The 26,384-nt window shown below is 34.4% G+C and overlaps 4 protein-coding genes and 1 pseudogene across 4 annotated transcripts; 4 read left to right on the top strand and 1 right to left on the bottom strand.

Moving 5' to 3' along the window:
* Positions 1-2: 2 nt before the first annotated feature.
* LOC132191433 (uncharacterized) lies at positions 3-6,027 on the bottom strand. Its single transcript, XM_059606446.2, has 6 exons — positions 5,922-6,027; positions 5,677-5,816; positions 5,367-5,541; positions 2,910-3,341; positions 2,640-2,721; positions 3-140 (listed from the first exon to the last, which is right to left on the bottom strand). The coding sequence occupies exons 2-4, from the start codon at positions 5,812-5,814 to the stop codon at positions 3,154-3,156; spliced, it is 501 nt and encodes a 166-aa protein (XP_059462429.1). The 5' UTR covers positions 5,815-5,816; positions 5,922-6,027; the 3' UTR covers positions 3-140; positions 2,640-2,721; positions 2,910-3,153.
* Positions 6,028-6,167: 140 nt separating this feature from the next.
* Positions 6,168-11,157, top strand: LOC132191431 (TLD-domain containing nucleolar protein). Its single transcript, XM_059606445.1, has 8 exons — positions 6,168-6,250; positions 6,346-6,448; positions 6,532-6,636; positions 6,765-6,850; positions 7,252-7,493; positions 8,194-8,383; positions 9,510-9,693; positions 10,650-11,157. Exons 1-8 carry the CDS (start codon positions 6,198-6,200, stop codon positions 10,950-10,952), a joined length of 1,266 nt encoding a protein of 421 aa, XP_059462428.1. The 5' UTR covers positions 6,168-6,197; the 3' UTR covers positions 10,953-11,157.
* A 3,063-nt stretch (positions 11,158-14,220) lies between these two features.
* LOC132191708 (short chain aldehyde dehydrogenase 1-like) lies at positions 14,221-15,153 on the top strand. The gene is made up of 2 exons (XM_059606800.2): positions 14,221-14,246; positions 14,358-15,153. Exons 1-2 carry the CDS (start codon positions 14,221-14,223, stop codon positions 15,151-15,153), a joined length of 822 nt encoding a protein of 273 aa, XP_059462783.1.
* Positions 15,154-19,047: 3,894 nt separating this feature from the next.
* On the top strand, positions 19,048-20,017 carry LOC132191707 (short chain aldehyde dehydrogenase 1 pseudogene; annotated as a pseudogene).
* Positions 20,018-24,874: 4,857 nt separating this feature from the next.
* Positions 24,875-25,787, top strand: LOC132191706 (short chain aldehyde dehydrogenase 1-like). Its single transcript, XM_059606799.2, has 2 exons — positions 24,875-24,900; positions 24,992-25,787. The coding sequence occupies exons 1-2, from the start codon at positions 24,875-24,877 to the stop codon at positions 25,785-25,787; spliced, it is 822 nt and encodes a 273-aa protein (XP_059462782.2).
* Positions 25,788-26,384: the final 597 nt, after the last annotated feature.

Here is a 26,384-nt window from a genome sequence, read left to right as displayed (position 1 = left end):
AAAATGCCTTGGGAAATTGGAGTTTGTGGCCTGCGACTGCAATGCTCAGAGGATCGGAATTTCCACCTTACTTCGAGCAAGTAGTGTATCTTCTGACGCCTTGTATTTACTCTTTTCTTTCTTTTTGCCACATCCATCTCCTTTTTACATTTAACCGTATTAATCTCGTTATCTAATTACCGTTAACCGTTTGGTGAAGCATTAAAAAGGCAACTTATTAATTTTTTTTTTTATTTTTTATACTTCTATAATACCCTTCTTCTTTTAACAAATAAAATAATAAAATAATTGTAAAAAAATCAAACAATTTTTTAAAAATACAAAAAAAAAAAAAAAAACCAATGGGCAAATAAATACAATTTTTTTTTTTTGGAATAAATAAATAATTTAGATCAATTACAGTGACTATTCATGTCGTATTAAAGTAAAATCAAAGGTACGGTTCTTGAGATATTCAAAAAAATAATAATTTAATCCCTAGAGTCAAATTTTGTTAAAAATTATTTTTATTCGCCCATTGATTTTACTTTAATATGACATGAAGTAATTTGTAATTTAGGCCAACTACAGTGATTAATTATTTATTTATTCCTTTTTTTTTTTTGTATTTATTCGGCCCATTGGTTTTTTTTTTTTTTTACAATTATTTTATTATTTTATTTGTTAAAATAATATGGGTATATATATATATATATATATATATATATATATATAAAGTGACATTTTTGATACATTTTAGTAGTTTGGGAGCTACTTTAGTACCTTTTGAATATTAGGGGACTATATTGCAAACAACTGATAGTTTGAGGGGTTTTTTTTTTTATTATTTTTCCTTAATATTTATTTGTTTGTTTTTAATCAAATAATTTAAATTTTGCTATTTCAACATTTATTACTTGTAAAACTTTTAGAAGATTTTTAATTTTTTTCTTAATTTAGTGTATCATCTTTGGCGGTATAATAAGCTAATAAAACATGAACTACTCAATTTGAAAATTTTTTTTTAAAAAAAATGCTAAATATACAACTTTTTATAACTTTTTTACAACTAGACATATGTTGATATGTGATTGGAGCGTGTTAGAAGCGTTAAATGATTACAAATTTTGATTCCAATCACATGGTAACACCTATCAAAAGTAGTAAAAAAAAATTGTATGCGTAGAATTACCTGTTTTACAATTACAAGTAATATTTTAGGAAATCTAGAGAAATTTAAATCATAGAATATGTAACATTGGATGGTTTGGATATTAGTTTACATAGCATAGTTTAATAAATATAGAAAAAGTGTCATAAAATTTCCATAAAATAGCATGTAATTCTTATTGTATATGGGGAAAAAAAAAAAAAAAAAAACCTTATTTATATTTATTTGGAATTCAATTTGGTTCGACACCTTTTAGTAGGACATTCTTTTTGTATCTTACTTTATAATTTTCGTTGATAAGGTTTTATGTTTCATTAAAATCCTTATGAATGTTTTAATTGTTCTTTTTCTATCCCTTAGTTTATTTTCCTTCCACTGTATTTCTTCAAAAGACCCTTTTTTTCTGTTAATTTTTTAAAGGAAATTGTCTCAAAGGTTGTTAAGTTGTACCTATGTGATAGATAAGGAGTCAAGTTTTTAATCTTGAATGTTTGAGTAGTACCTCTATAATGGATAGGACTTGAGTTTCTAATTTTTCGTCAAGTCTTTACTTGTCACCTCACATGTTGTCCGCATTAGACAATTGAAAACATTACAATGTGTATTCAAATACTTGTTAGCCTACCACGTAAGCAATTACGTGACAAAAAATTAAAAGTAAGAAATAAAATAGGGGGTGGAGATTTATCCCCACATAGAGAGCCAATAGATGGTGGTTTTGCCCCCACAAATGGGTGGTGGCGGTAACTCCACCCTCGCTCGTAGCTTAACTAGAGATTCACGGCCGGCTCCATCCTCTTCCCCCCTCCCCACAAAGTTGTGCAGGGGTGGATCTCTCAACCCCACACATTTTGTGAGTGAATGTCCACCCTCATTGCTCCTTGTGTGAGATTCACCTCTATCGCCCCTCTACGGGGCAGATCGAGCCATTCTCTACCACTTTGGCACTTTCCCATATGGAATGGAGGGTGGCAGTGGGGTGAATTCACATATCTTATTATTATTATTTAAAAATAATAATTTTCCTTTTTTGTTTGGAGTAATTGCCTATGTGGCAATATTACATGTATCTGAATACACTTGTCATATTTTCATTGGTTTATCGTGGACAATATGACAACAAACAAGTTTTTTGTTTTTTGGGAAAGATTGAACGAAAAATCTGACAAACGGACATATTTGTCACAAGAACAAAACTCATAATTTTAATTTTCAAAATTAGAAACTAGAGAACTCGAGTCATTATCTATGATACAGGCAAATGTCATAACCAAAGCTCCATTAGCCTTTCTAAATTAATCATAACTATAAAGGACATGAATTACACAGCTGTATTGGAAGGTCGTGTAATATATAACTATAAGGTTGAGAAATCATCCTCACTGAAGCAAGATATCTTACTTTCAATCCAACCAATCCTCATTCACAATCAAAAGTAGCAACCAATAATTGGAATGAAAAGAAGATGAAGAGAAGGACAAAAAAATACCTGGTCATACAAGTGATGGTTGCATCTGTTTGCTTTGGAAACAGCAGAGGGTTTTGAACGAGCAGATCCTTCTGCACCCAACCTGCCACCATGGAACTTTAGTTGGTAGCACTTATCAGGCATTACTTGGCTTGTTCTTCATGCAGGTATTAAAGAACACAGCCTCATACCAGACATTTTAGCAAGTTCATGCCATGACTATTCCATTTGGCCAGAAATAAACAAAAACATCACAAGTATGAGACATAAACAAATCATAAAACCAATTACCTTTTAAGTCAAGCGGGAATGGATAAGTTATCTGAAAAGAAATCAGCTATACAAAATATTTTTCCAGTACATCTATAGCTCTCGAGTTTTGCTTTACAATAAGGTAAAACCTTTGAATGGGATAGATCATGCTCGAAGCTCACTACAATCTGAGCTGTAGAAAGCTCTACAAGTTGCGCGAATACTCTATGAAATGAACTGGAGAAGAAAAAACATATATATTGCATCCTACGAAAGGTCAAGGTCAATTTTTGGGTGCATTGCCATCTTGTTGAGATTTAGATTCCTCCTTCTTCTCCCTGACCTGTTGGACACCTTCTTGATACCCTTGTATAAAACTTTTGAGACCATCTCTATAGGCAGAAGCTCTTGTCATGTACACCCGTTGCAAAGCAGGCCTTAGTGTCTCCATTCCCCCTCTGGCAGCCACCGCTGTTAATTTTTTCAAGTGAAAGACAGAGGCACAGTGAGAATTCAACTCAATAAACTACAAATTCAAGGAAAATCGATTACAAGAACGTTGTCCAAATACTTTATATTCAAAGAATAAAAAGGAATATCGACCAAGACAAAAGGGGTTTGTCTTGCATTATTATACTCATAGCAGAACAAGCTGAACCTACAATTTTGGTGGCAGTATATACTCAATATGTCCATTTAAACATATTTGTTATTTAAAATGTTGCTGTTCAATTATGAAAACCAACTGTAAGAATATGTTTTTAACGTTGCAAGCTTGTGTTTACCTTAAAACGCATTTTGTTTATAACATTACTTGAAATCTACTTAAAATAAATAAATAAATAAATAGCAAATTAATGTCTCAGTTCTCAAAATCACTATTTTTACCATTATCATTGTTGAACTTAAGTTTGTGTAATTACAGGGTGCTTTTTGACATTAATAAAGGTTTTATTGTGTAGAAAAAGAGATGCATACAGGAAAGAAACCACAAATACAATGTCAACTTGTTCATGAAAAAAAAAAAAACACACACACACACACACACACACAATGTCAACTTACAAGAGTCAACCCAAACAAAAGCACTTCCTTGTGATTTAGGTTTTTTTTTTGAGGGGGTGGCCGGGGGAAAATTAAATGTAATGACAAAATAATTTGTTTTTTTGTTCTCTTTATATGCTATACTTCAATTATATATATATATATATATATATATAAAATATGATAAAAACAATTTAAAATATAAATAAATATTTTATAAGACAATGAATTCTTAGATATCCTACTTGTAACACGCAATTCTTCACTTTTAAAAACCTTTTACTCTGACTTTTTACTGAAACAATCAAAAATCAAAAGTGTTTAGACTTAGAGAATGATCATATATGTCTTCAGTATCCTTAAACTATTTTCATTTCCTAAACTTGCAATGCCATCGGGCACGTTGTTTCATAAAATGCAGATTTGTCACATTTAAGTGAACATAGCCAATGAATGCAGAACCTTGCTGAAAAAGCCCATGGTGCTAATGAAGAATACATGATAAGACCACAACAGCCAAAACCCATGAAAAGAATTTCGAAAATGATAATAATCATCAAAAAATACATATTGAAGGACTCAATAAACGTGACCTGGTCATAAGAAAATTTTTAAAACAAAAACAAGACCTCTTCCTTTCTTTCTTCTTTCTCAAAATACCTATGGTGAAGAAGCTAATGATGCTAAAGACATTCAAACATTAGATATATGCCAATTGCATTTGAGAATTATTCATAAATCAACATCGAACAAAGAGATACAAAAAGCTAGAAAGTCTAAGAGAGCACCCCACGAATTTCAATCTCACTAAGAATAAAAACCTGTAAGCTACTATATCAATCTGATAAAATGAAAGTTATGAACTTGGTCATATCAAATTTTCTCTCACCCAACTCTCGGTCACTTACAAAAGAAAAACATAAGTAACGAATCAGATAAACTTCAGAACTCAAAATTGTATTTTCTTTTGTCATATTTTCTCGGTAACCAAACAAGGCAACAAAAACGAATCCTATTAAAGCAATGAGAAGGTAGAGAAATAGAGACATCTAGAGTGCTTATCTCTAGAATGGACGGCTAAAGGGTTTGAGCTCAAGATAGAGCACCGCCGACGTGCAAAGATCTTCCCCAGTGCTCAATTTCTGAGGATTACTCATTTTTGCTTTTGCTCCGATTATCGCGTTTAAATGCACTTAACCCCCTTGTCCATACGGTTTTTCTACAAGCAGGTGATAGGCCTAGACTTAGAGGCACATATCCCGGGGGTGATAGGCATAGACTTAGAGCACATATCCGCCGGGGGGCTGTGGCTTGTTGTGGGGGGCGAGGCCTTAAGAAATTTTTTCCTTAAAAATTTTTTTGGAAGCCACCGCCACAAAACCCGAATGGCCAAAAAACTCGACATTGAACTCAAAACAAAAACCATGAGAAAGAAATTAATGAAATTCTTACCAAGATCTTCCAACGTCGATGGTTCTTTCTCTTTAGTCTTACTTTTTGCTCCACTGGGCTTATCCTCACTCTCACTCTCACTCTCTTCATGCTTCTTATAATCATTTGGCCGAAGCTCCGGACCGATATCCCGGACCCAGCTCGCAGCATAAAGCCTAGAGGCTTCCTTCAAGACCTGCACAGCAGCATAACAATATAGGCAAATGGGTATATGCCATATGTTTTCAATGCATTTGCACGAAAGGTCAAACACTGGCTAACCAATTGTTTGCCGAAAGAAAAAAGAAGTTGAAGAATGAGAGAAAGAGACCAAGAATCGCTCATGCCAAGTGAGTTTACGACGTTTTTTGATATGAGGGGGATCGGGCAAGGACGAAGGGAAAGCGATTTCTTTGAGATCGTAGCGAATGTAATCGTACACCTTCTTGCACACTACCTTCAGCTTCATTTCTGGGTTTCCGAGTTATTGCCACGCACAAACCATTATATCAGTATAATCGACTATAAAGGCAAGAAACGTAAAGACGGCAAAACTCAAAGAGAGAAGACGCATACCTGCGATGGCTATGGCAGTGGCTGAGGTAAACGTTCTGCCGATGCCCGATGCGCTTGCCGCTTGCGGGTTATTCCGCAAAGGTTTATGGGCTCTCTAGACAAGGTCGATCAATGCTAAACGACAGCGTTTTATATAATTTCTGTAAAAAGTTTGTGGGCCATACGAAATACGACAAAACGCAAGGGAAAAATCAGAAAAAGCTCCAGAAAAAGCTGATAAAAAAAAAAAATCTATATATACCGGAACAGGAAAGAAAGCGGTTGAAAGGCGAAGCAATGGGCAACGCTCAGTCCCCTCCTGCAGACCCCCGCTTCGCTTCCGCCTCCAGGTGCGTCTCCCTCAAATACACGCATTTGTGTATATGCATGCTTCAATACTATGGTGAATTCATTGATGAATTGGATTTCGTTGGTTTTATTGTAGAGCTTTCGCCGAAAAGGAACTTGAAGAACTCAGGTCCGTATTCGCGTCACTGGCTGCCCAATCGCAGAGCAATGGCCAATACATCTCTCCCTCTGTTTTCAAGGTCTTCTTCTTCTCTCACTTCTTCAATTCTCTAATTCTTCTATGCTCTTGAGCGTTCCTGATCTTTGATAGATTTTCTCTCAGACCTATTTCGGACTCCGCGGTCCTCTCGGCGACCGAATGTTCGATTTGGTCTCCCAGCAACGCAAGGATCAACGCCTCACCTTTCAAGACCTCGTTATTGCTAAAGTAATCTCCATTTCTTTGTTTTTTGGGACGCAAATTGAAAATATGTACTCTAAACTATCACATATGTTGGAAAATTGAGCATCAAAATTCCAAGTAGCACTTTGTAATGGCCTTATTATATATTGCAGGGGACTTATGAGAAAGGAACAAAAGATGAGATTGAAGAGTTCATTTACCATTTAATAGACGTATCAGGCGATGGCGTTTTGGGGAGGTAAGAGTTTATTCTGCTTGTTTTTTATTTCTAGGTCTAGTTTCTTTGCGCTGTCTCAATTTTCCCCATATGTGTGTGAAACCATAGAAAGTTAGTTCCACTTTGAGTGAGTTGATTGTGAAGGTGTTAAATGGGTGCTAAGTTTCGCGTTGGTTCATTAGTAGTTGATACTGGATTTTATAAGTGATAATCTGGGAGCTCCATACATATGTGGCTTACTTTTTTCTTGGATCATGACAATATAAGTGCTTCTAGGTTTTTAAGCTTGATCATACATGATAAGCAGTTAGCTTACTTTCATTAAGTTAAAAGTAATTATATAACAACTTCTAGAATAGCTGGCCTGGTGCCCATTTTTGTTGGTTGTGTTGATGCGTATAATGATGGGAGTTTAATGTCAGGTCTGATCTGGAAGCTGTTTTAATTGCAATGTATGAGACTGTATTCTTCGTGAAAGACAGTGAACATGGATCAAGTTCACATAAGGGCATTGGGGACATATTTCTTAATGCTGCAACTTTCTCAACGCATGTGGACGGGTGTGCTGAAAAATGTATGTCTTTGGAAGATTTCAGAAATTGGTGTACTCTTGTCCCATCTGTCAGGAAGTTCCTTGGAAGCTTGTTGATGCCACCTGATCCAGGTGTTCTGCTTATCTTCAGACATTTATATCCTCTTGATTCCCGTTTCTTTTAGTTTTATTCTCTTACACACATATAGTATTTCCTTTAACATGATAAGTGGAGTGCATTTTGTTAATGTGATGGGCTTGAATTTTTTTAATGGAAAATAGTGAGTTGTTTGGTGTAATGCTTTTCAATGGCTTATTTACATGTTCAAACACCAGAACTTTGGGTCATGGGTTTCATAAACCATGGTAAACACTGTTCTAGTGCCTGGCTTTTGTTTCTTTTAAGTTTAATAATTATAGTTAAATTTAATTTTTAAATAGGCCACTATTTACAAAATAGTTGTGATGTTTTTATTAATTAGATGAATACATGGATCACCAGATGTGACATGTTGTTATGAGGGATTAAGAATTTAAGATATCTTGTAACTTGCGTTCTATTTCTTTTTCTTTAGATGAATATGGATTCTGTTTTTACAGATTACTAAATCAGTATTTGAGTAAAGCATCTCTCGTTCACTCTCTACTTTTGTCAATTGCTCATTTAATACTTTATCTGGCAAATTGTTGGGCCTGATAATTTCCATTTCTCTATATTATGGATTCCAAATTAGCTTAGGAGAATATATACTTTACCGTTCTGAGTTTCCTTTCTTTTGACATCTTAGAAAAATAAAATTTCCACTCTTTCTTGTGATACCGTTTTATGCAGGGAGGCCGGGATCTCAAGTTCCTTATCTACAGCATTGGGAGAGTGTTGATCCTAACATGGTGTTATTGAGGAAGGAATATGCTTGGCATATAGGAGGAGCCCTTTCACAGCAAGAGCTGGAGGAATGGAAACTTTTATATCATAGTGCTTACAATGGTCAGAGTTTTAATACATTCTTGGGCAACATATCGTAAGTACCTTGCTTTTCCCATACAAATATCCGCTAATTATGTGGATCTCAGTGAATTTGCTGATATCAAATTCTATTCCTATATCTTGCTAGTTGATATTTTTTTTGTGTGTGTGTGTGGTTGTTTTTGTTTTTGTTTTTGTTTTTTGAGTCCAAAATTAGGTTTGAGGCTAATTATGTGTTTTTCAGTAGGATAAACCATGTAGCATATATTCTTCAAAAGCTGTTCATGGTTGCACCAAGCTGTTCGTCTGATTTTGCTTTTCTTAGCCCTTGAGAGGTTCAGAAACCTCTTATTTCTGCTGTTGTTGCTTCTTCTTCTTTTATTTATTGGAATAGTGTATCATGTCTTTTTTGTATTAGCACTTGGTAATGCTAAATTTGTGCTAAAGAAGAAGAATGAGTCTGGGGGATTCAGGTATTCTGCAGCAACAATCAATTAGGCCATGATGTTGATTACTTGAGAAGTCATGGGAACTGACGGATACATAAATGCCAAGATAACATTATGGACCTCAATATGTGGGTAGACTATTGTATGTTGGTTCTTAACATCAAGTATGCTTAGATGTAGCGTGCATTATCCATAAAATGTTCTCGAAGTTGGTGTCAAGTCCTGGGTGTTCAGAAGTTTTAGAAAAGTACGAAACTAATGTTGTGTGCTTATTTTTTCTAGATACACCAAATTGTTCCAACTGTTTTTTTAGTGCTGGTTTCCTGACCTTTGTTGGCATTTCCTTATTAATTCATAAACATTAAATTGATTGTGTATACTTAGACTGTGGAATGTACTGTGCAAAATGGTAGTAACAGCTTCTGTTGAGGTCCTAACGGATTTAACTATTAGGTTGACAAGGACCTCCTTAGTTAATATAACAAGTTGTTGCTGGTGACAAGAAATCCTGTAGACAATGGCGTTAATGGCTATCCATAAAGTAAAGAGCTCTTTATTAATAAAGACACTGATTTTGTTCTATAATCTGTTAATGCATTGACCTTCTTTTGGTTTCATTTTTGCTAAAGAAATTACAAATGCTAAATGATTTCTATTTTTATTTCAGTTTCTCGGTTGCCGCAACTATTTTTTAAGTAGGAGTCAATGGGTAATTGTTCAATTGACCTGCAGAAATGAAGATGGGCCAACTGTGTTGATTATTAAGGATAAAGAAGGTTACATATATGGAGGTTATGCTTCTCAGCGATGGGACAGGCATAGTGATTTCTATGGTGACATGAAGTCTTTTCTTTTTCAGCTATATCCAAAGGTATCCATATTCAGGCCTAGCGGAGCAAACAGTAATATACAATGGGTAAGTTTCTATTGTTTTCATATGGTTCTGATATGGAGGTTTTTGATTGTGATTTATAGAGAAAAATCTTGTATTAGTCTCATCTTTGGCTCTTTATATTTCATGCATGATATGATTTATGTTTGCCGAACTGTCATAGTTTTCTCTCCTGATAGATCAATAAGTTAATTGATTGTTAAGTTCTTTTACTAATTTAGGAAAACAAGAAAGAACTTTCCTTTCTTGGAAGGATATTGTTCAGCTTGGAAGAAATCCTCCTCTCCGTTATAACTGTTCTATATCTAGGCCAGGGATGTGATTGCAAATAGATTTTGAATGCTCTCAAGTTATTTCAGTTGGAAATGAACTGCAATTAGCCATGGAAACTTTAAAGGTAACTATGGCAGTAGACCTGTCCTATGTACATATGTATTATCATGTTATTTATTACAAAATGCCTTGATAGGTCCTCCTCAAACTCAGCACATGGTAACAACAACAATTGTCATATGCTAGGAAGGACATAACCGATGAAGTCTGAAGCTAACTGATGGTTTTGACTCAATGGTCCTTAACATCCTGATTTTCATTGAGCAACCAACAAGGCCGACTTTTCAACATAGGTTTAAGTTGATCTCTTAGGAGGTTTAATCAATTTCTTGGAATTTTTAGAGCAAACTACTAAATTAGATTCTATAAGGTCTTACAAAGTTTTGATTTGGTTCTCTGTCGATCTAAGGTGCAAGTGCAAGTTGAAGTGCGGAGATGCAAGGAACCCAATTTTTATGTTTAGATTATCTGAAACAAAGTTCATTTGAGTGTTTCTTGGTAATTTTTATTCATGTTTTGTTTCATCGTAGTGTTTCTTTTTCTTTTTCTTTTGGGTGATTATATGCATCTCGGCGATTTACATTGCATTTAGTTGTTTCCCTAATCATATAATACTCTTAAGATCTTGAGTGTCCATGTATCTGCAGTGCGCTGTGAATTTCAGTTCAGAGGACATCCCAAATGGCATTGGTCTTGGAGGACAAGCGAATCACTTTGGTCTGTTTCTCTCTGCAAGCTTTGATCAGGGGCACACATTCAATTGTACCACATTTGGCAGTCCTTGCCTTTCCAAGACCAGTCGAATATGCCCGGAAGTGATAGAATGCTGGAGGGTTGTTCCCAAAGGAGCACAAAGAAGGCATGATGCTGTCAAAGGTACTGTGTTAGAAAGATTTAAGGAGGATCGCCATATGCTTAACATGGTTGGGCTTGCAAATTCGAGCGAGTAATCTGGTGATCCACCTTTTTATTGCTCTACAATCAGAAAAATCACACGTTGTAGCTAAGGATTTGCACTCAATATCTTTGAGTTGATGTTCTAACATTTATTGTTTATAATGTCATTGCTGTAAAGTTGGAACATATTTACTAGATCTGTAAATACTTCTACGAGTCTAATGAAGATTATGCCGGCCAAAAGTGCGTTTTTAAACATGTTTCGTTTGGGAATCTATTTTAAAAAATTAGCTGAGAAATTCACATTTTAAAAATTGCATTTTCATTACCTGTGTTTTGAAATTGTTATTTTCTTTAAAAAATAAAAAAATTACACAATTTAAAATCTTAAAAATTTCATGGTAAAGCTTGATCCACTTTCTTTTTGTATATCTTTTTTCTTTATTTTCTTTCACCACTTCTAATTTTTTGCTTCTTGATTTTATCATTATTTATTTCTTTGATCTTTCGTATTTTATTCTTACTATCATATGTCGTTGTGTGTTTGTCATTGTTATGAGTTCCGATAGCTTATTATCATCATGCGCAATTTTTTTTTTTTTTTTTTTTTGGATATTTAATATAAAAAAATTACTATATTAATATCTTTAAAATTAAAAATATGTCTTATTTTAATTAGCCAAACTCTCTCAGACCATTCACATGTACATGCAGATTTTTCAGAAGGGGACCGATCGATCGAGATCTTCAATGTCTGTGGATCTAATTGATAAGATATTCAATGATGACTTTTATTCGATCGTGGTTCGCGAAGTCATTTTTTATTCAACGCCAACCTTTTTCCTTTTACGGCATTTACTTTGGTTTATATATATATATATATATATATATATATTTATTTATTTATGTAAAATGACTAATTAAAACTCATTTTATTTGATTTAGTTAATGAATTTTAAAAAACACTATACATTTTATTATTATTATTGTTTTTTTCTATATATATCATTTAAATATTACTTCTTTATTTTATTTTTATAAGGATTGTATTTTTCCTAAAAGAAATATTAGGGGTACTAACTCTTTTACAAACAGAAATTTACTAAACTAATGTGTACCTCAATAGCTTATTCATTAGTACTAGCTCGTTAGATTTCTCTTAATTAATTTTTTTTTTTTTTCTCTAATGAATGAGTTACACATCAATTTAGTAAGCCTTGTTAGTAAAATAGTTAGTATCCCGAGCATTTCTCTTTTCCTAAATATTATATTTTTTAACTTTTGAAAAAAGAAAAAGATGTGGAAAGAGAAATAGTAGGAGAAAATTTTGAGAAAAGAGAGATATGGAAAGATAAATAGTAAGATAATTTTGGAAAAAGAGAGATATGAAGAGATAAATAGTATATTAATGAGATGAATGTGTGAATAGTGCCCGTTACATGTAGCGGTGCACTGTTCACAAATGCAACAAGAATGTATTTTGCATTTGAGATAGATAATCAAATCCAAATGGTTTTTTAGTGTTTTACTTATCTATTTTAAATAAAATGAAGAAATGGCTAAGCCAATGTGATGAGTGCCAATTTTATTAACCTCCTAAACTACTTTTAACTGCTACTTAAGAAGCTAACGGGAAAATTTAAAATAATTAATTAATCCTATATACTAATAAGATAAGATGATTACATGACATTAAATTCATTAATTACTAACCTGACTTTTGATTCTTAATTAATGACCTTTTCTTTCCTTGGTTTTCCTTTGTCCGGAGGCGCATACGGTTTCCAAACCCTTTCCTGTCGTTGACTTTATCTTCCATATTTATTTAATTAGAAAATAACTGAGAAAAACAAATTTATTTTTAAACCAAAAACGTAATACAAACAAAATCCAAACATATTATTTTAAATAACATCATTAATTTAAGGGAAAATTACACTTTATCCCCTTAAAGTTTGGGGAGATTTTCAATTCGACCTCGAATGTTTCAATTTTTGCAATACATCCCTCAAACTTCTAAATTTTTGCAATTCAACCATCAATCAAAGTCGTTTTGACTGACCGAACAGTGATCACGTGACTCGCATGTGATCATTGTTGGCCTTTTTTTTCTCCAAAATACCCCCCATCCCATGTTACACACATGTCGATTCTGCTGTTGCTACGCCACCGGCAAGTTGTCTTCCTCTCTCTCTCTCTCTCTCTCTGAGAGCTCTGAGAAAAATTCAGGACTATCGCCGCCCTAGGACCATCGTCGCCTAGGCCGAACACCCGGGCCGAGGAGCTTTGAGAAAATCTCATATCTCCTGGTGATGACGATTCTCAGATCTCCCAAGCCGAACCCGCCACCACTGCCTAGGCCGAACGCCGCCATCACCAGGAGATCTGAGAATCTCATCGCCGTCTCTCTCTCTCTCTCAATGGGATATGTCTTTCAGATTAGGGAAAAGGGTATTTTCTCAAATCTTCCAATGCTCCCTTGGAACAGGCTATTGGTGGCGACGACGTCTAGCCTAGTAGTGGCGGTGGGTTCGACTGGTATGGTGGGGGTGGAGATTTTCAAATGTGGTGGCCATGAGAGATGGGTTTGGGATGGGGGGCATTTTGAGGAAAAAAAGGCCAACAGTAATCACTATTCCGTCAGTCAAAGCTGCTTTGACTGACGGAATGTCGAATTGCAAAAATTTAGAAGTTTGGGGGAGTGCATTGCAAAAATTGAAATATTAGAGGTCGAATTGAAAATCGCAACAAATCTTAGGGGAGTAAAGTATAATTTTCCCTTAATTTAATAGAAAAACTCGACTACATTATTGCTTGCTATATAGTCAATGGTCGTCCATCGCCTGAGAGTACGTTCCTAGTTTTTTTCTTTTCTTTCTTTCTAATTAAGCTGAGAGTTCCCACTTCCCCTTCCATGTATTTTCCAAAAAAAAAAACCTGAAGTTCCCACAGAAAAAGCAGAGTCCAGCTCCACGTTCAACAATTGCTTGCTTCCTAGCTAGTTCTCAAGGATGTCAATGTACGTACGCAGTTGTTAATGTTTACTTTTGACTATTTCTATTTGTATCCGCTGGAAAAGATCCTTATAAAATATTTTCGGCGTTTAATTATATTTTAAAGAAATTCATAAAGAATAAAATACTTTTGATCAGTCGTGAAACATGTATTTTATTATTTATAAAACAATTTATAATTTTTGAAGGCATAATATTTCTTTTTTGGGTCTACGGTTGCCTATAAAAAGCCCTCCACAACACCCCATCTTCACATCGATCGAAAGAGACTCTCTTGCAGTATCACAAACGAAACAATAAGCTAAAGATGGAAGGTGCTCTCATTGCCAAGAGGTAAGCTTAGCTAGCAATGTCTCTCTATTTATTCATGAGTCTTAACACGTTCGTTTCTTTGATTATCTATCACGCATGAAAGAAAGAAAACTTAACTTTTTGATTATGCAGGTTGGAAGGGAAGGTAGCCTTGATAACCGGAGGGGCTAGCGGAATTGGCGAGACTACGGCAAGGCTATTCATTCAACATGGTGCTAAGGTTATCATTGCCGACGTCCAAGATGATCTTGGTCACTCCATTTGCCGCGACATAAGCACTAGTGGTTACATCTCCTACGTCCATTGCGATGTCACCAACGAATCTGATGTTGAAAATGCTGTCGAAACCGCGGTCTCAAAGCATGGGAAACTTGACATATTGTTCAGCAACGCAGGGATTACAAATGCTGATGACGGCATCTTGGACTTCGACTGCAAGAAATTCAATAAGGTATTTAATGTGAACGTCTTGGGGGGATTCCTAGCAGCCAAACACGCTGCCAAAGTAATGATTCCAGCCAAAAAAGGCAGCATTTTATTCACAGCAAGCACTGCGTCAGTTATACATGGAGAAACCCCGCACATCTACGCAGCGTCAAAGCATGCGCTGGTGGGTCTGACCAAGAATTTGTGTGTGGAGTTGGGCGAGTATGGAATTAGAGTTAACTGCGTATCACCATCCGGCGTGGCCACTCCTTTGCTAAGGAATGTGTCGGGAATACAAGACAAGAAGACGTTGGAAGACATGATATGTTCCGCAGCAAATCTGAAAGGGGTGGTGCTTGGGACAGATGATGTTGCAGAGGCAGCAGTGTTCTTGGCGAGCGATGAGTCCAAGTACGTGAGTGGCCTCAACCTTGTCTTGGATGGCGGTCATAGCACCACCAACAAATCAATTAGGGACGGCAAAGAAAAGCATCGTTCTTAAGAACCGGATATCATGCATATAATTAAACGATTCAAATAATTTGATAATTTATGTAATTTTTTCACATTCTGTTTGTTTGCAATTTCAAATGTATTCCATCAAACCAAACTTCGTGTTGGTGTAAGTACGTAACAGCTATAAAATAAAGACCTCAAATTGGTTCACAATAGATTTATGCGTTAAGAACTGGATTGGGATTACTTGAAATTAACTAATATTATATATCGTATTTTTATATTATATTTATCTCATAATTCTAATGTGATAATTTCTATCAACTTTTAATTTTTTTTAATTATTTAATTATGACGGATTCGAGAGTTGTTTAAAACTGCTATATAAGTATTTCGATTAAATTATAAAATAAAATTGTGATTTCTAACCATATTCTTTGAAATTAAATTACTCAAATTTGATTAAAATTTCAATAATGCAAGACCCACTTGGCAGGACAGTAAAGTCTCACAACTCCATCATCCACATTCCACCTTACAACTGCAGTCAAATAACAACATGACCAGGATTAATATTTTGTTGCAAGTAAATTTAGGTTTTTTTTTTTTTACTTTTTATCGCTGGAATAATATCTTCTAAGCTCTATTTCCTTTTATATTGTTTTCACGTGCAGAAAGTAAATTTAGGGTTTCGTCATGCGAGGTCCGAGGTATAATGTGCATACGTGAACCGGTGAAGACCATAATATCCAGAAAGCAACAGTTGTATTACTGTCCAGTGTCAACGGTTGAACTCTTTGCATACTAAAAAACAAAAAGAAGTCAGATTTTCTGCATACCAAACATGCCCTTAATTAATTTGAGGTGTTCCAGTGGGCTGCGCTCTGTTTTCAAGGTCTCCTCCCGGCGACCCAAGGATCAACGCCTCAACTTTCAAGACCTCGTTAATATTGCTATAGTAATTTCCATTTATTGGTTTTTTTGAAAGCAAAATGATAGGGATAAGTTTAGCTAGGGTAAGATAACTTATTAATATTTTAAAACTGCGAAATCAAAACAACTACTTAAAGTCTGTTTGGTTTAACACTTTTAAATCTAAGTTAATGAAAACTGAATTTAAAAAAAAACATAGTTAAGTGTTTAGCAAAATCAAGATTTCCCTTTTCTTTTCTTTTATTACTTCTAATCTTTTGCTTTTTAATTCTATTATAATTTAGTTCTTCGATATTTTGGATGTTATACTTACTGTCAACGCCATTGATCTTAGCTAGTTGGTCATTGTTACAAGTTTCGATCACAATTAATTAAATTGTAATTACAACAGATAAAATGAATTAATCAAATTATCTATTGAAAATAATATATTAACAAAACTTAAACTTAAGAATTTGATTAATAGTTTTACATATCAAAAAGCTAGAGAAATACATATTTGTAATATTTAATATAAAAACTTACTATATTATTTTAACTCTTTTCCTTAATCCTAACTCCCCCAAAATGAGAAGTGGCTCCCTGGACGCAAATCGCAGAGACCCAACTTTAGTTCTTCGATCTTCTTCACAGCACACAGACGCGTCAAAGCTTTATCTGTTATGTTGTGTGTATGTGTTTTTTTTGGGTTTTTGTTAAGAATATATATTTAATATTATTCTATGGTTATTTTTCTACTAAATTTACATTTCCTTAGTCTATTAGGTTTATTTGCTCATCTTTCAATTCATAGCCTCTATAAATATAAGTCTATGTAATACTTCAGGATAACACTATTCAATACCCATTATATTCTTCCGCTCTCTCTCTCTCTTCCCTCTCTTTCCTCTCTACAATATATATCTTCAGTATATTTAACAGTCTTGACTTGTGAATTGTGACATGTGTTTGTCAATGCAATTAGGTCCTTACGATGTGCAAAGAATAATCAAATAAGACTGATTCACATGTACATGCAGATTTTTCAAAACTAAACAAGTCTGTGGATTCAGTTGATAAGATTGGATGATGACTTTTATTCATTCAATCGTGAATTAAGTGACTTTTTATACAACAACAACCCTAGCTTCAAGATCGATAAGGCTTCCAACTCATCCGGCCTACGACCTAAGCCAGTTTTTTAATCATCTTATCTTATTAATTAAGTACATGGTTAATTAATATTTATTTTGGCTTTCATAATTAGCTTATCAAGTAGGAGTTAAACTAGCTAGTTTAGGATCGGAGGTCAAAAAGTTGGCTTAATTAGGTCCTAGGAAGAGTTGGAAGCCTATTCTTTAATTAGAAAATAATAATAATAAGAAGAAGAAGAAGATGATGAGCTGACTTTAGATTCTTTACCTTTGTGTTTCCTTGGTTTTCCTTTGTCTTGCACGCCTGACGCCCCTCAATATATATATATATATATATATACCAACTTCTTTTTGCTTTCCTAAAACTGTTAGGAATATAATTTAATTTTTTATTATTAGGTCCTCTAGTTGCATGAATATATGTTATTATTAAAATCAATCCTCCAATTTAATTTTTCAAAGTCAAAGGGATTTTTTATTTTTTATTTATTTTTATTTTTAATTAAGTTGGTCAAAGGGATTGAAGTCTTCTGCGTGTTTGTGCTTTTTCATTTTATTTTATAATAATTAAATAAATATGGGAGATTGCAGTCAAAGACAAGAAATGGGTTGGAAGTGGAACTTCCTCAGTCATATATCGCAGGAATTGGACGTTGCGTTGGTGGGGGAAGAAAAATGTACGGTCTAAAAGTTTTGTCGGGACAGATTTGAAAAAAATCTCATAATAAAAACAACTTTTTTAAATCTCGTACGAATGGTACCAAATTGTCAATTTGATAGTCCTATTTGAAGAATGAAGTATCTATTAGAATATATGACAAGAGAAATGTTAGGTGATTTTTTAGTGTTTTTTTTGGTGTCGTTTAATTGTGATATGACTTTTAAAATTATCAATAGATTAAAAGTTAATAATAATAATAATTTTAAATTCAACGGTAATTTATGAGAAAAAATACACAAAATATTTTTAAAGAAATATTTTCTCTCATATATATATATATATATAGTAATAAATTTGTTATTGACTTAAAAATATTTTTCACTGATTTCACCCTCACCAAATACTAGAAAATACAATAAACATATTTAATGACAAAACAAATCATTGATGTAATACTTCTCTTCTCTCTCGGTTTATTTTATTTCCGCTCATATCGAATACTCTTTCTGTCTCTTTCTGAGAGGGGACCCGGCCAAGGCCCAAGGGCATATAATCAGTCTCTACATTTATAATAAACAAATAAAATTGATCACAATTACGACGTCCAAAAACATAAATAATTGTTATTAAAAAACAATAAAACAAAACAAAAATTAAAAAAAATAGTGATTTCGTTTGATAACATTTTTTCCTTTTTTTTTTTTAGCAAACAAACAAAAACTTTAACAAATAACACCAAACACAAAACAAGTACATCAAAATACAACTTTCTAAAATGTTTTATCAAATATATATACCCATTAAGAGTCAATGATCGATCGTCGCCTGAGAGTTCCTATTTTTTTCTTTGTTTTCTAAGCTGAGAGTTCCCACTTCCCCCTTCCTTGTATTTTCCAGGAAAAAAATATGAAAAAAAAAAAGAAAAAAAAAGAAAAGAAAAAAGAGTAGAGTTCACACGTTCAACTATTGTCTCCTAAACTTATTTTAAAAAAGAAAAAATTGTCAACGTACGAACGCAGTTGTTAATGTTTACTTTTGGGATCTGATGCAAGTTGTAATGGATAATGGAATATGACTATTTCTATTTGTATCCACCTGGAAAGATCCTTACGGGTCTACGGTTGCCCTATAAAAAGCCCTCCATACCACCTCATCTTCACATCGATCGAAAGAGACTCTCTTGCAGTATCACAAACGAAACAATAAGCTAAAGATGGAAGGTGATCTCATTGCCAAGAGGTAAGCTTAGCTCACAATGTCTCTATATATTTATTCTTAACACGTTCGTTTGATCTTGCTTGCATATATATATATATATATATATATATTAGCCATTGAAACGAAAGAAAGAAAGAAAACTTAACTTTCTGATTATGCAGGTTGGAAGGGAAGGTAGCCTTGATAACCGGAGGAGCCAGCGGAATTGGTGAGACTACAGCAAGGCTATTCGTTCAACATGGTGCTAAGGTTATCATTGCCGACGTCCAAGATGATCTTGACCACTCCATTTGCCGCGACATAAGCACCAGTGGTTACATCTCCAACGTCCATTGCGATGTCACCAACGAATATGATGTTGAAAATGCTGTCGAAACCGCGGTCTCAAAGCATGGGAAACTTGATATATTGTTCAGCAACGCATGCAGGCATTACAAATGCTGATGACGGCATCTTAGACTTCAACCGCAAGAAATTCAATAGGGTCTTTAACGTGAATGTCTTGGGGGGATTCCTGGCAGCCAAACACGCTGCCAAAGTAATGATTCCAGCCAAAAAAGGCAGCATTTTATTCACAGCAAGGACTGCGTCAGTTATACATGGAGAAACCCCGCACATCTACGCGGCGTAAAAGCATGAGCTGGTGGGACTAACCAAGAATTTGTGTGTGGAGTTGGGGGAGTATGGAATTAGAGTTAATTGCGTATCACCATCCGGCATGGCCACTCCTTTGTTAAGGAATGTGTCGGGAATACAAGACAAGAAGACGTTGGAAGACATGATTTGTTCCGCAGCAAATCTGAAAGGGGTGGTGCTTGGGACAGATGATGTTGCAGAGGCAGCAGTGTTCTTGGCGAGCGATGAGTCCAAGTACGTGAGTGGCCTCAACCTTATCTTGGACGGCGGTCATAGGGCGCACCACCAACAAAGCAATTAGGGACGACAAAGAAAAGCATCGTTCTTGAGAACCCGATATCTTATAATTATTTAATTCAAGTAATTTGATTGTTTATTTAATTGTTTCACATTCTGTTTGTTTGCATGACTTTGTCCGCAATTTCAAATGTATCCCATCAAACCAAACTTCGTGTTGGTGTAACAGCAATAAAATAAAGACCTCAAATTGGTTCACAATAGATTTATACGTTAAGAACTGGATTGGGATTACTTGAAATTGGCTAATATTATATATCATATTTTTATTTTATATTTATCTCATTATTTTGATTTGACAATTTCTACCAAGTTTTTATTTTTTATTTTTTTAAATTTTTTAACCATGACTGATCAAAGAGTACTATACTACTATATAAGTATTTAGATTAAATTATAAAATAAAAATGTGACTTCTAACCATATTCTTTGAAATTAAATTATTCAAATTTTATTAAAATTTCCATAATGCAAGACCCACTTGGCAGGGACAGTAAAGTCTCACAACTCCATCATCCACATTCCACCTTACAACTGCAGTCAAATAACATGACCAGGATTAATATTTTGTTGCCAGTAAATTTAGGTTTTTTTTTTTAATTATATTTTTATACTTTTTTATAATTTTATCGCTGGAATAGTATCTTCTAAGCTCTGTTTCCTTTTATATTGTTAAATTTAGGCTTTCGTCATGCGAGGTCGACGTCCGATCGAGGATAATGTGCATACCTGGACGGGTGAATACCATTATAACGTCCAGAAAGCAACGGTGTGTCACTGTCCAGTGTCAACGGTTGACCTTTTTGCATACCAAAAAGCAAAAAGAAGTCACATTATCTACATACCAAACATGTCCTTAATTAATTTGAGGTCCCCCAGTTTGCTGCCCAACCGGAGAGCGATGGTCAATACATCTCTCCCTCTGTTTTCAAGGTCTCCCAGCAACGCAATTATATTAAATAACATACACTACCAAAAAAACCCAATTCAATGACGCCATGCTTAGTGTCGTTTCACCAAAACGATACAAGCAAGTGTTGTTTGAGAGGCATCGTTTACATAGTGAATGACGCCTCTCATCGGCGCCATTTTGCTGCTAAAACGTCGTTTTTACAGTTTCACGCATCACCATTTGAAAAAGGTGACATCTCGCGTCACTGTAAATAAAGCTCTATTTTTTTAAAAGAATCGGGGGGGGGGGGGGGGGGGGCGGATGGGCGGGGTGCATGGGTGGGAACCCCCAAGCCACAGGGTGGTTCCACCCCTGCATGAACGTGAATCCAGATTCAAGGGACCGAAGCCTTCAAAAGTCTCTGGAATTGATAAGATTCGATAATTATTTATACAACACCAACCCTTAAAGTTAAGGCTTCCAACTCTTACTACCTAACGATGTTTTAACCACCTAAACTACTTTTTAATTGCTACTTGATAAGCTAATTAACGATAAAATATAAAATAAATATTAATCCTATACTTAATAAATAAGATAATTGCATCACATTACTAAGCTGACTTTAGATTCTTTACCTTTGTGTTTTCTTGGTTTTCCTTCTCTGGAGATGTAGAGGCTGCATGGGTTGGTGGGTGGGGGAAGAAAAATAGAGAAACGATTAAAATTATTTTTCTTTCTATTTTTCATTTATTTTCAAATAATGGATGAGTTAATTTATTATTAGATTTGTGGGATGATTTCTACAAATCCAATGCTGAATTTGCATAAAAATAAAATGAATGAGAGATGGAATAAATAATGATGTACGTGTAACATGCATGACTCAGAAAAATAATGTCTAATATATAGTTTATTCGGACACTTACAGTTGAAAGAGTCTCTCAATAGAAATTAACAAACTTGTGAAGGTCATCACAAGAATAAATTTACTGATGCATGTGTTTAATTAAATCTCAAAATCTTGTACCTTGTCAAATTGACAATTTGACCGTCCCGACCATTTTAAGAAAAGAGTATCCATTGCAACATATTAGTAATTACTAATGACGTAGAATCTAGAAATACCAAGCAAATATGTAGAAAGTGACATATATATTACTTACAGTCATACGATTCGATCTATTTTTGAATTTAGACCTTATGTTTAGAGTCTTCTATCAAGAGTTGCTATTCAAACGTCAATAGTAATGAATTTTGGGCTTAAAATGTCATCTCTCACGGGTTGATATTTGTGTTTTTTTTTTTTAGTGGTTGCATTTGCATTTGCTTCAACGAAAAGTAGTTTATGATGAAAAATATTTTCGGAGAAAATCACTAATTTTTCATTGTTTAGATGAGACCTTGAATACGATATCAAAAATGTCTTTCATTATTTGGTTGGTACGAAGAGTATTTTTCTACTATGATTGGTACCTATCCAAAAATCACTCGAATTAATCTGACAATGTCAAATTGGTTTACTTTAATAAAGAGCGACAAGTAGAAGAAACAAAATAACACAAAATCCAAACATATAGTCTAAAAATATTAAACTCCTATATTCTTTTAAATAACAAGATTAATTTAATAAAAAAAACTTGAATAAATTATTGCTTGCTAAGAGTCAATGCCTCAATGGTCTTCCCTCTCAATTAGTAAAAAACGTCAAAGATTTAATGGAGGAGTAATGTTAAAATAGACAACTAAAAGATAATTGTAGAGAAGAAATTTGTATTTCTAATGTATATTCAATTGTACAATAGAATGACTTATTTATAGTTGAATAAAGCCTTAAAAGAAAAGAAATACAATAATTACAAAATCAAATAAAATCAGCATGTTTACAATAATGAATTAGGTATCAAATATTGCAATAATATATGTGGAGAATATTTCCGTAATATATTAATTATATTACGGGGATATTTTGTCACATAAATATTACGGAAATATAATATTCTAATATCCCCCTCCGACTCTAAGAGGGCAAAGCTAACTTGAGTTTGAAAATAAGATAATTGAGTTGTCTCGATGGATGAGATTTGGTAAAAATATCGACAAATTGATCTACAGAGGTGATAGAATGAAGATGTAAAATATCATGCTGAAGATGATGTCGGATGAAATGACAATCAATCTCGATATGTTTTGTGCGCTCATGAAAAACATTATTATGAGCAATCTGTATGGCACTCTGATTGTCACAATGAATAGGAGAACTAGTAGACTGAGAAACACTCATGTTGGACAAAAGCCATCGTAACCAAAGAAGTTCAGATGTAGTGTCAGCAAGAGCACGATACTCAACTTCAGTACTAGATTGTTCCATCAAGCAATGCAAGTCTAGGTACGTATAATATAGACGACAATAATCGAATAAAGAGGTAGAGGCAGAAGAAACCTCCAAAAGGGGTGGTTAACATCAAGAGATGCCAAGGGATTTGTTTTGGCAAAATATGTGTACTACATTGCCTTTTATTTTTATTCTTTATAAGTTATTGTTTTTTTATTATTGACCAAATTGTAGTTGAGGCGGTGACAACTTGAAAGACAGCATAATTTGACAGAAGTTTGGGCTCTAACGAGTAATTTATAAAGAAAAATGTGTTAAAAGTCGTGCATTATTTGCACCATGAATGCTCTTGTTGGAGTCAGTACGTATGACCAGCTAATCGACATATATAGTTTGAATATATTCAAACTATACTCAATGAGTTTTAATTGTGGTTTGTAGGAAATAGTCGAAGGGAAGCAAATAATGCTACGAAAATAGTTCTTCATCAATTTGACCAAGTGTGAAGGGAAGATAATTGATTGTTTTTAATTCAAAATATCGTACTTTCTAAACAATATTTCTCTATGTGATTTTATGAAACCATGAAACTTCCTCGAAACAAAAAAGTCAATGGTCATCGCTTTAGAGTTCATGCACCACATCCAATAGCTATTGCCTTGCCATGAGTCAATTGTCGGCACGGGCCCTACCACTAAGCGATTTACAACCTACGTCGTTGTTTAGGTTTCAATAAGTGCGATTTTAAAAATTGTATTTTTTAAATTGCAATTTTTTAAAATCACAAAAGCGTTTGGTAAAACATGATAAAAAAATATTTTTTTATTAAATATTTATTATGCGAAATCATGATTTTGGTTTAAATTCACATTTTTTCAAATAAACGCCTTACGTTTTGCGATATCCTTTAAAAATACAGATTATTCTTATGAAATCGTAATCTCAAACGCACCCTTAAGGAGCTTCAATTCATTAGCCTTAAATATTGTTTCTTTATATATACATACAAGATAAATAACTACAAGAAAAATAAAAGAACAGAATCGACAGGCAGGCGAAGGCGCATGAGGCGACGACAAGGAGCGCAGAAAGGCCGTTGAAGACAGTGACGCAAATAGAGCAGAATTCTGGAGAAAAAACTTCTAAGGAAAGTTTTCTCTAATTTATTATCACTTTAGCTTTACCATAAAATATTATTTATTTATTTATTTTTGACATGTTCGCATAAGAGGGTAGAGGAGGATTCGAACTAGTAACTTCCGTTTCATAAGACGTGATCCAAGCCAATTGAGATACCTCTTGGAGACACCATAAAATATTGTTGATGAGTCATGAAACATGTTTTTATAATTTATAAAACAATTTATGTTTTTGAAGGCATAAATATATGGACAAATATTTTCCATAATAATCTAAAGAACACATACCATTTTTAGAAGCTGATTAATAAGAATTTCTCTAAACCAACTTGTCAAAAATTTGTGTTCATATATAATTTTTGTCAACATTCTCCTTTTTAGACCGTCCCCACCAGCAGTAGAAAATGTTGTTGGTTTGGTAGAAATAAACAGAGCCTTTTTCCTTATAAAAGGCCCCCTATGCCAGCTGATCTTCACAGTGAAAAACACTCTCACAGTATTTATCAGCAACAATAAGCTAAAGATGGAAGGTGCTCCCATTGCCAAGAGGTAAGCAAAGCTAACACTTGTGTCTCTTTCATCTGTCTGACTGTCATGCATGTATATATATACCGATGATCATCAGCTTTTCATTACGCAGGTTGGAAGGGAAGGTTGCCTTGATAACCGGTGGCGCCAGTGGAATTGGCGAGACTACCGCAAGGCTATTCGTTCAACACGGCGCTAAGGTTATCATTGCTGACATCCAAGATGACCTCGGTCACTCTGTTTGCCACGACATCGGAACCGGTGGCAACATCTCCTACGTCCATTGCGATGTCACTAGCGAATCTGATGTTGAAAATGCTGTCGAAACCGCGGTCTCAAAACATGGGAAACTCGACATATTGTTTAGCAACGCTGGCGTTACTAACGCTGATGATGGCATCTTAGACTTCGACCGCGAGAAATTCAATAGGGTCTTTAACGTGAACGTCTTGGGGGGATTCATGGCAGCCAAACACGCAGCCAAAGTAATGATTCCAGCCAAAAAGGGGAGCATTCTATTCACATCTAGCACTGCGTCAGTGATACATGGAGAAACCCCACACATCTACGCGGCGTCAAAGCATGCGCTGGTGGGTCTGACCAAGAATTTGTGTGTGGAGTTGGGGGAGCATGGAATTAGAGTTAATTGCTTATCACCGTCCGGCGTGGCCACTCCTTTGCTAAGGAATGTGTCGGGAATACAAGACAAGAAGACGTTGGAAGACATGATTTGTTCTGCGGCAAATCTGAAAGGGGTGGTGCTCGGGACAGACGATGTTGCGAAGGCAGCACTGTTTTTGGCAAGCGATGAGTCCAAGTACGTGAGTGGCCTCAACCTTGTCTTGGACGGCGGTCATAGCACCACCAACAAAGCTATTAGGGACGGCAAAAAAAAGCATAGTTCTTAACAATCCTCTATATATATATATATATATAGATGATTAAAATAATTTGATAATTTATGTGATTGTTTCACATTCTGTTTGTTTGCATGCAGTTGTAATGTATTCGAATATTCCATCAAACCAAACTTGGTGTTGGTGTAAGTAACAGCAATAAAATAAAAACTCAAAATTGGTTCACAGTAAATTTATGCGTCAAAAACTGGATTGGCCGGGATTATTTGAAATTGAGTTAGGTTATGAGATAAAAATGTGATTTTTAACCGTACAATTGAATTTAGGTTGTAAAATTTGGGTGTTACAAAAAATGGGTTACTGTAAATATGTAAAAAAAAAAAACCGTTTTTTTTTTTTTTTTTTTTTTTTTTTGTAGTGTTTGTTTGGGACTAAGAGGTTCAGACACCCTGACTCCATCATCCACGATAAAATAATAATAAGAAAAAACTAAATTTACTTATTGCCATAAAATATTCCGGGGGTGGCTACAGTTGGTGCTAAATTTACTTATTGCCATAAAATATTCCACCCCACCAACTGTAGCCACCCCCGGAATATTTTATGGCAATAAGTAAATTTAGTTTTTTCTTATTATTATTTTATCGT

This window comes from Corylus avellana, chromosome 10 (genome assembly GCF_965113065.1).
Source record: "Corylus avellana chromosome 10, dhCorAvel1.hap1.2, whole genome shotgun sequence".
Classification (NCBI taxonomy): Eukaryota; Viridiplantae; Streptophyta; class Magnoliopsida; order Fagales; family Betulaceae; genus Corylus; species Corylus avellana.
The sequence above is the reverse complement of the archived record's forward strand: the minus strand, read 5'-3'. Positions and strand labels throughout refer to the sequence as shown.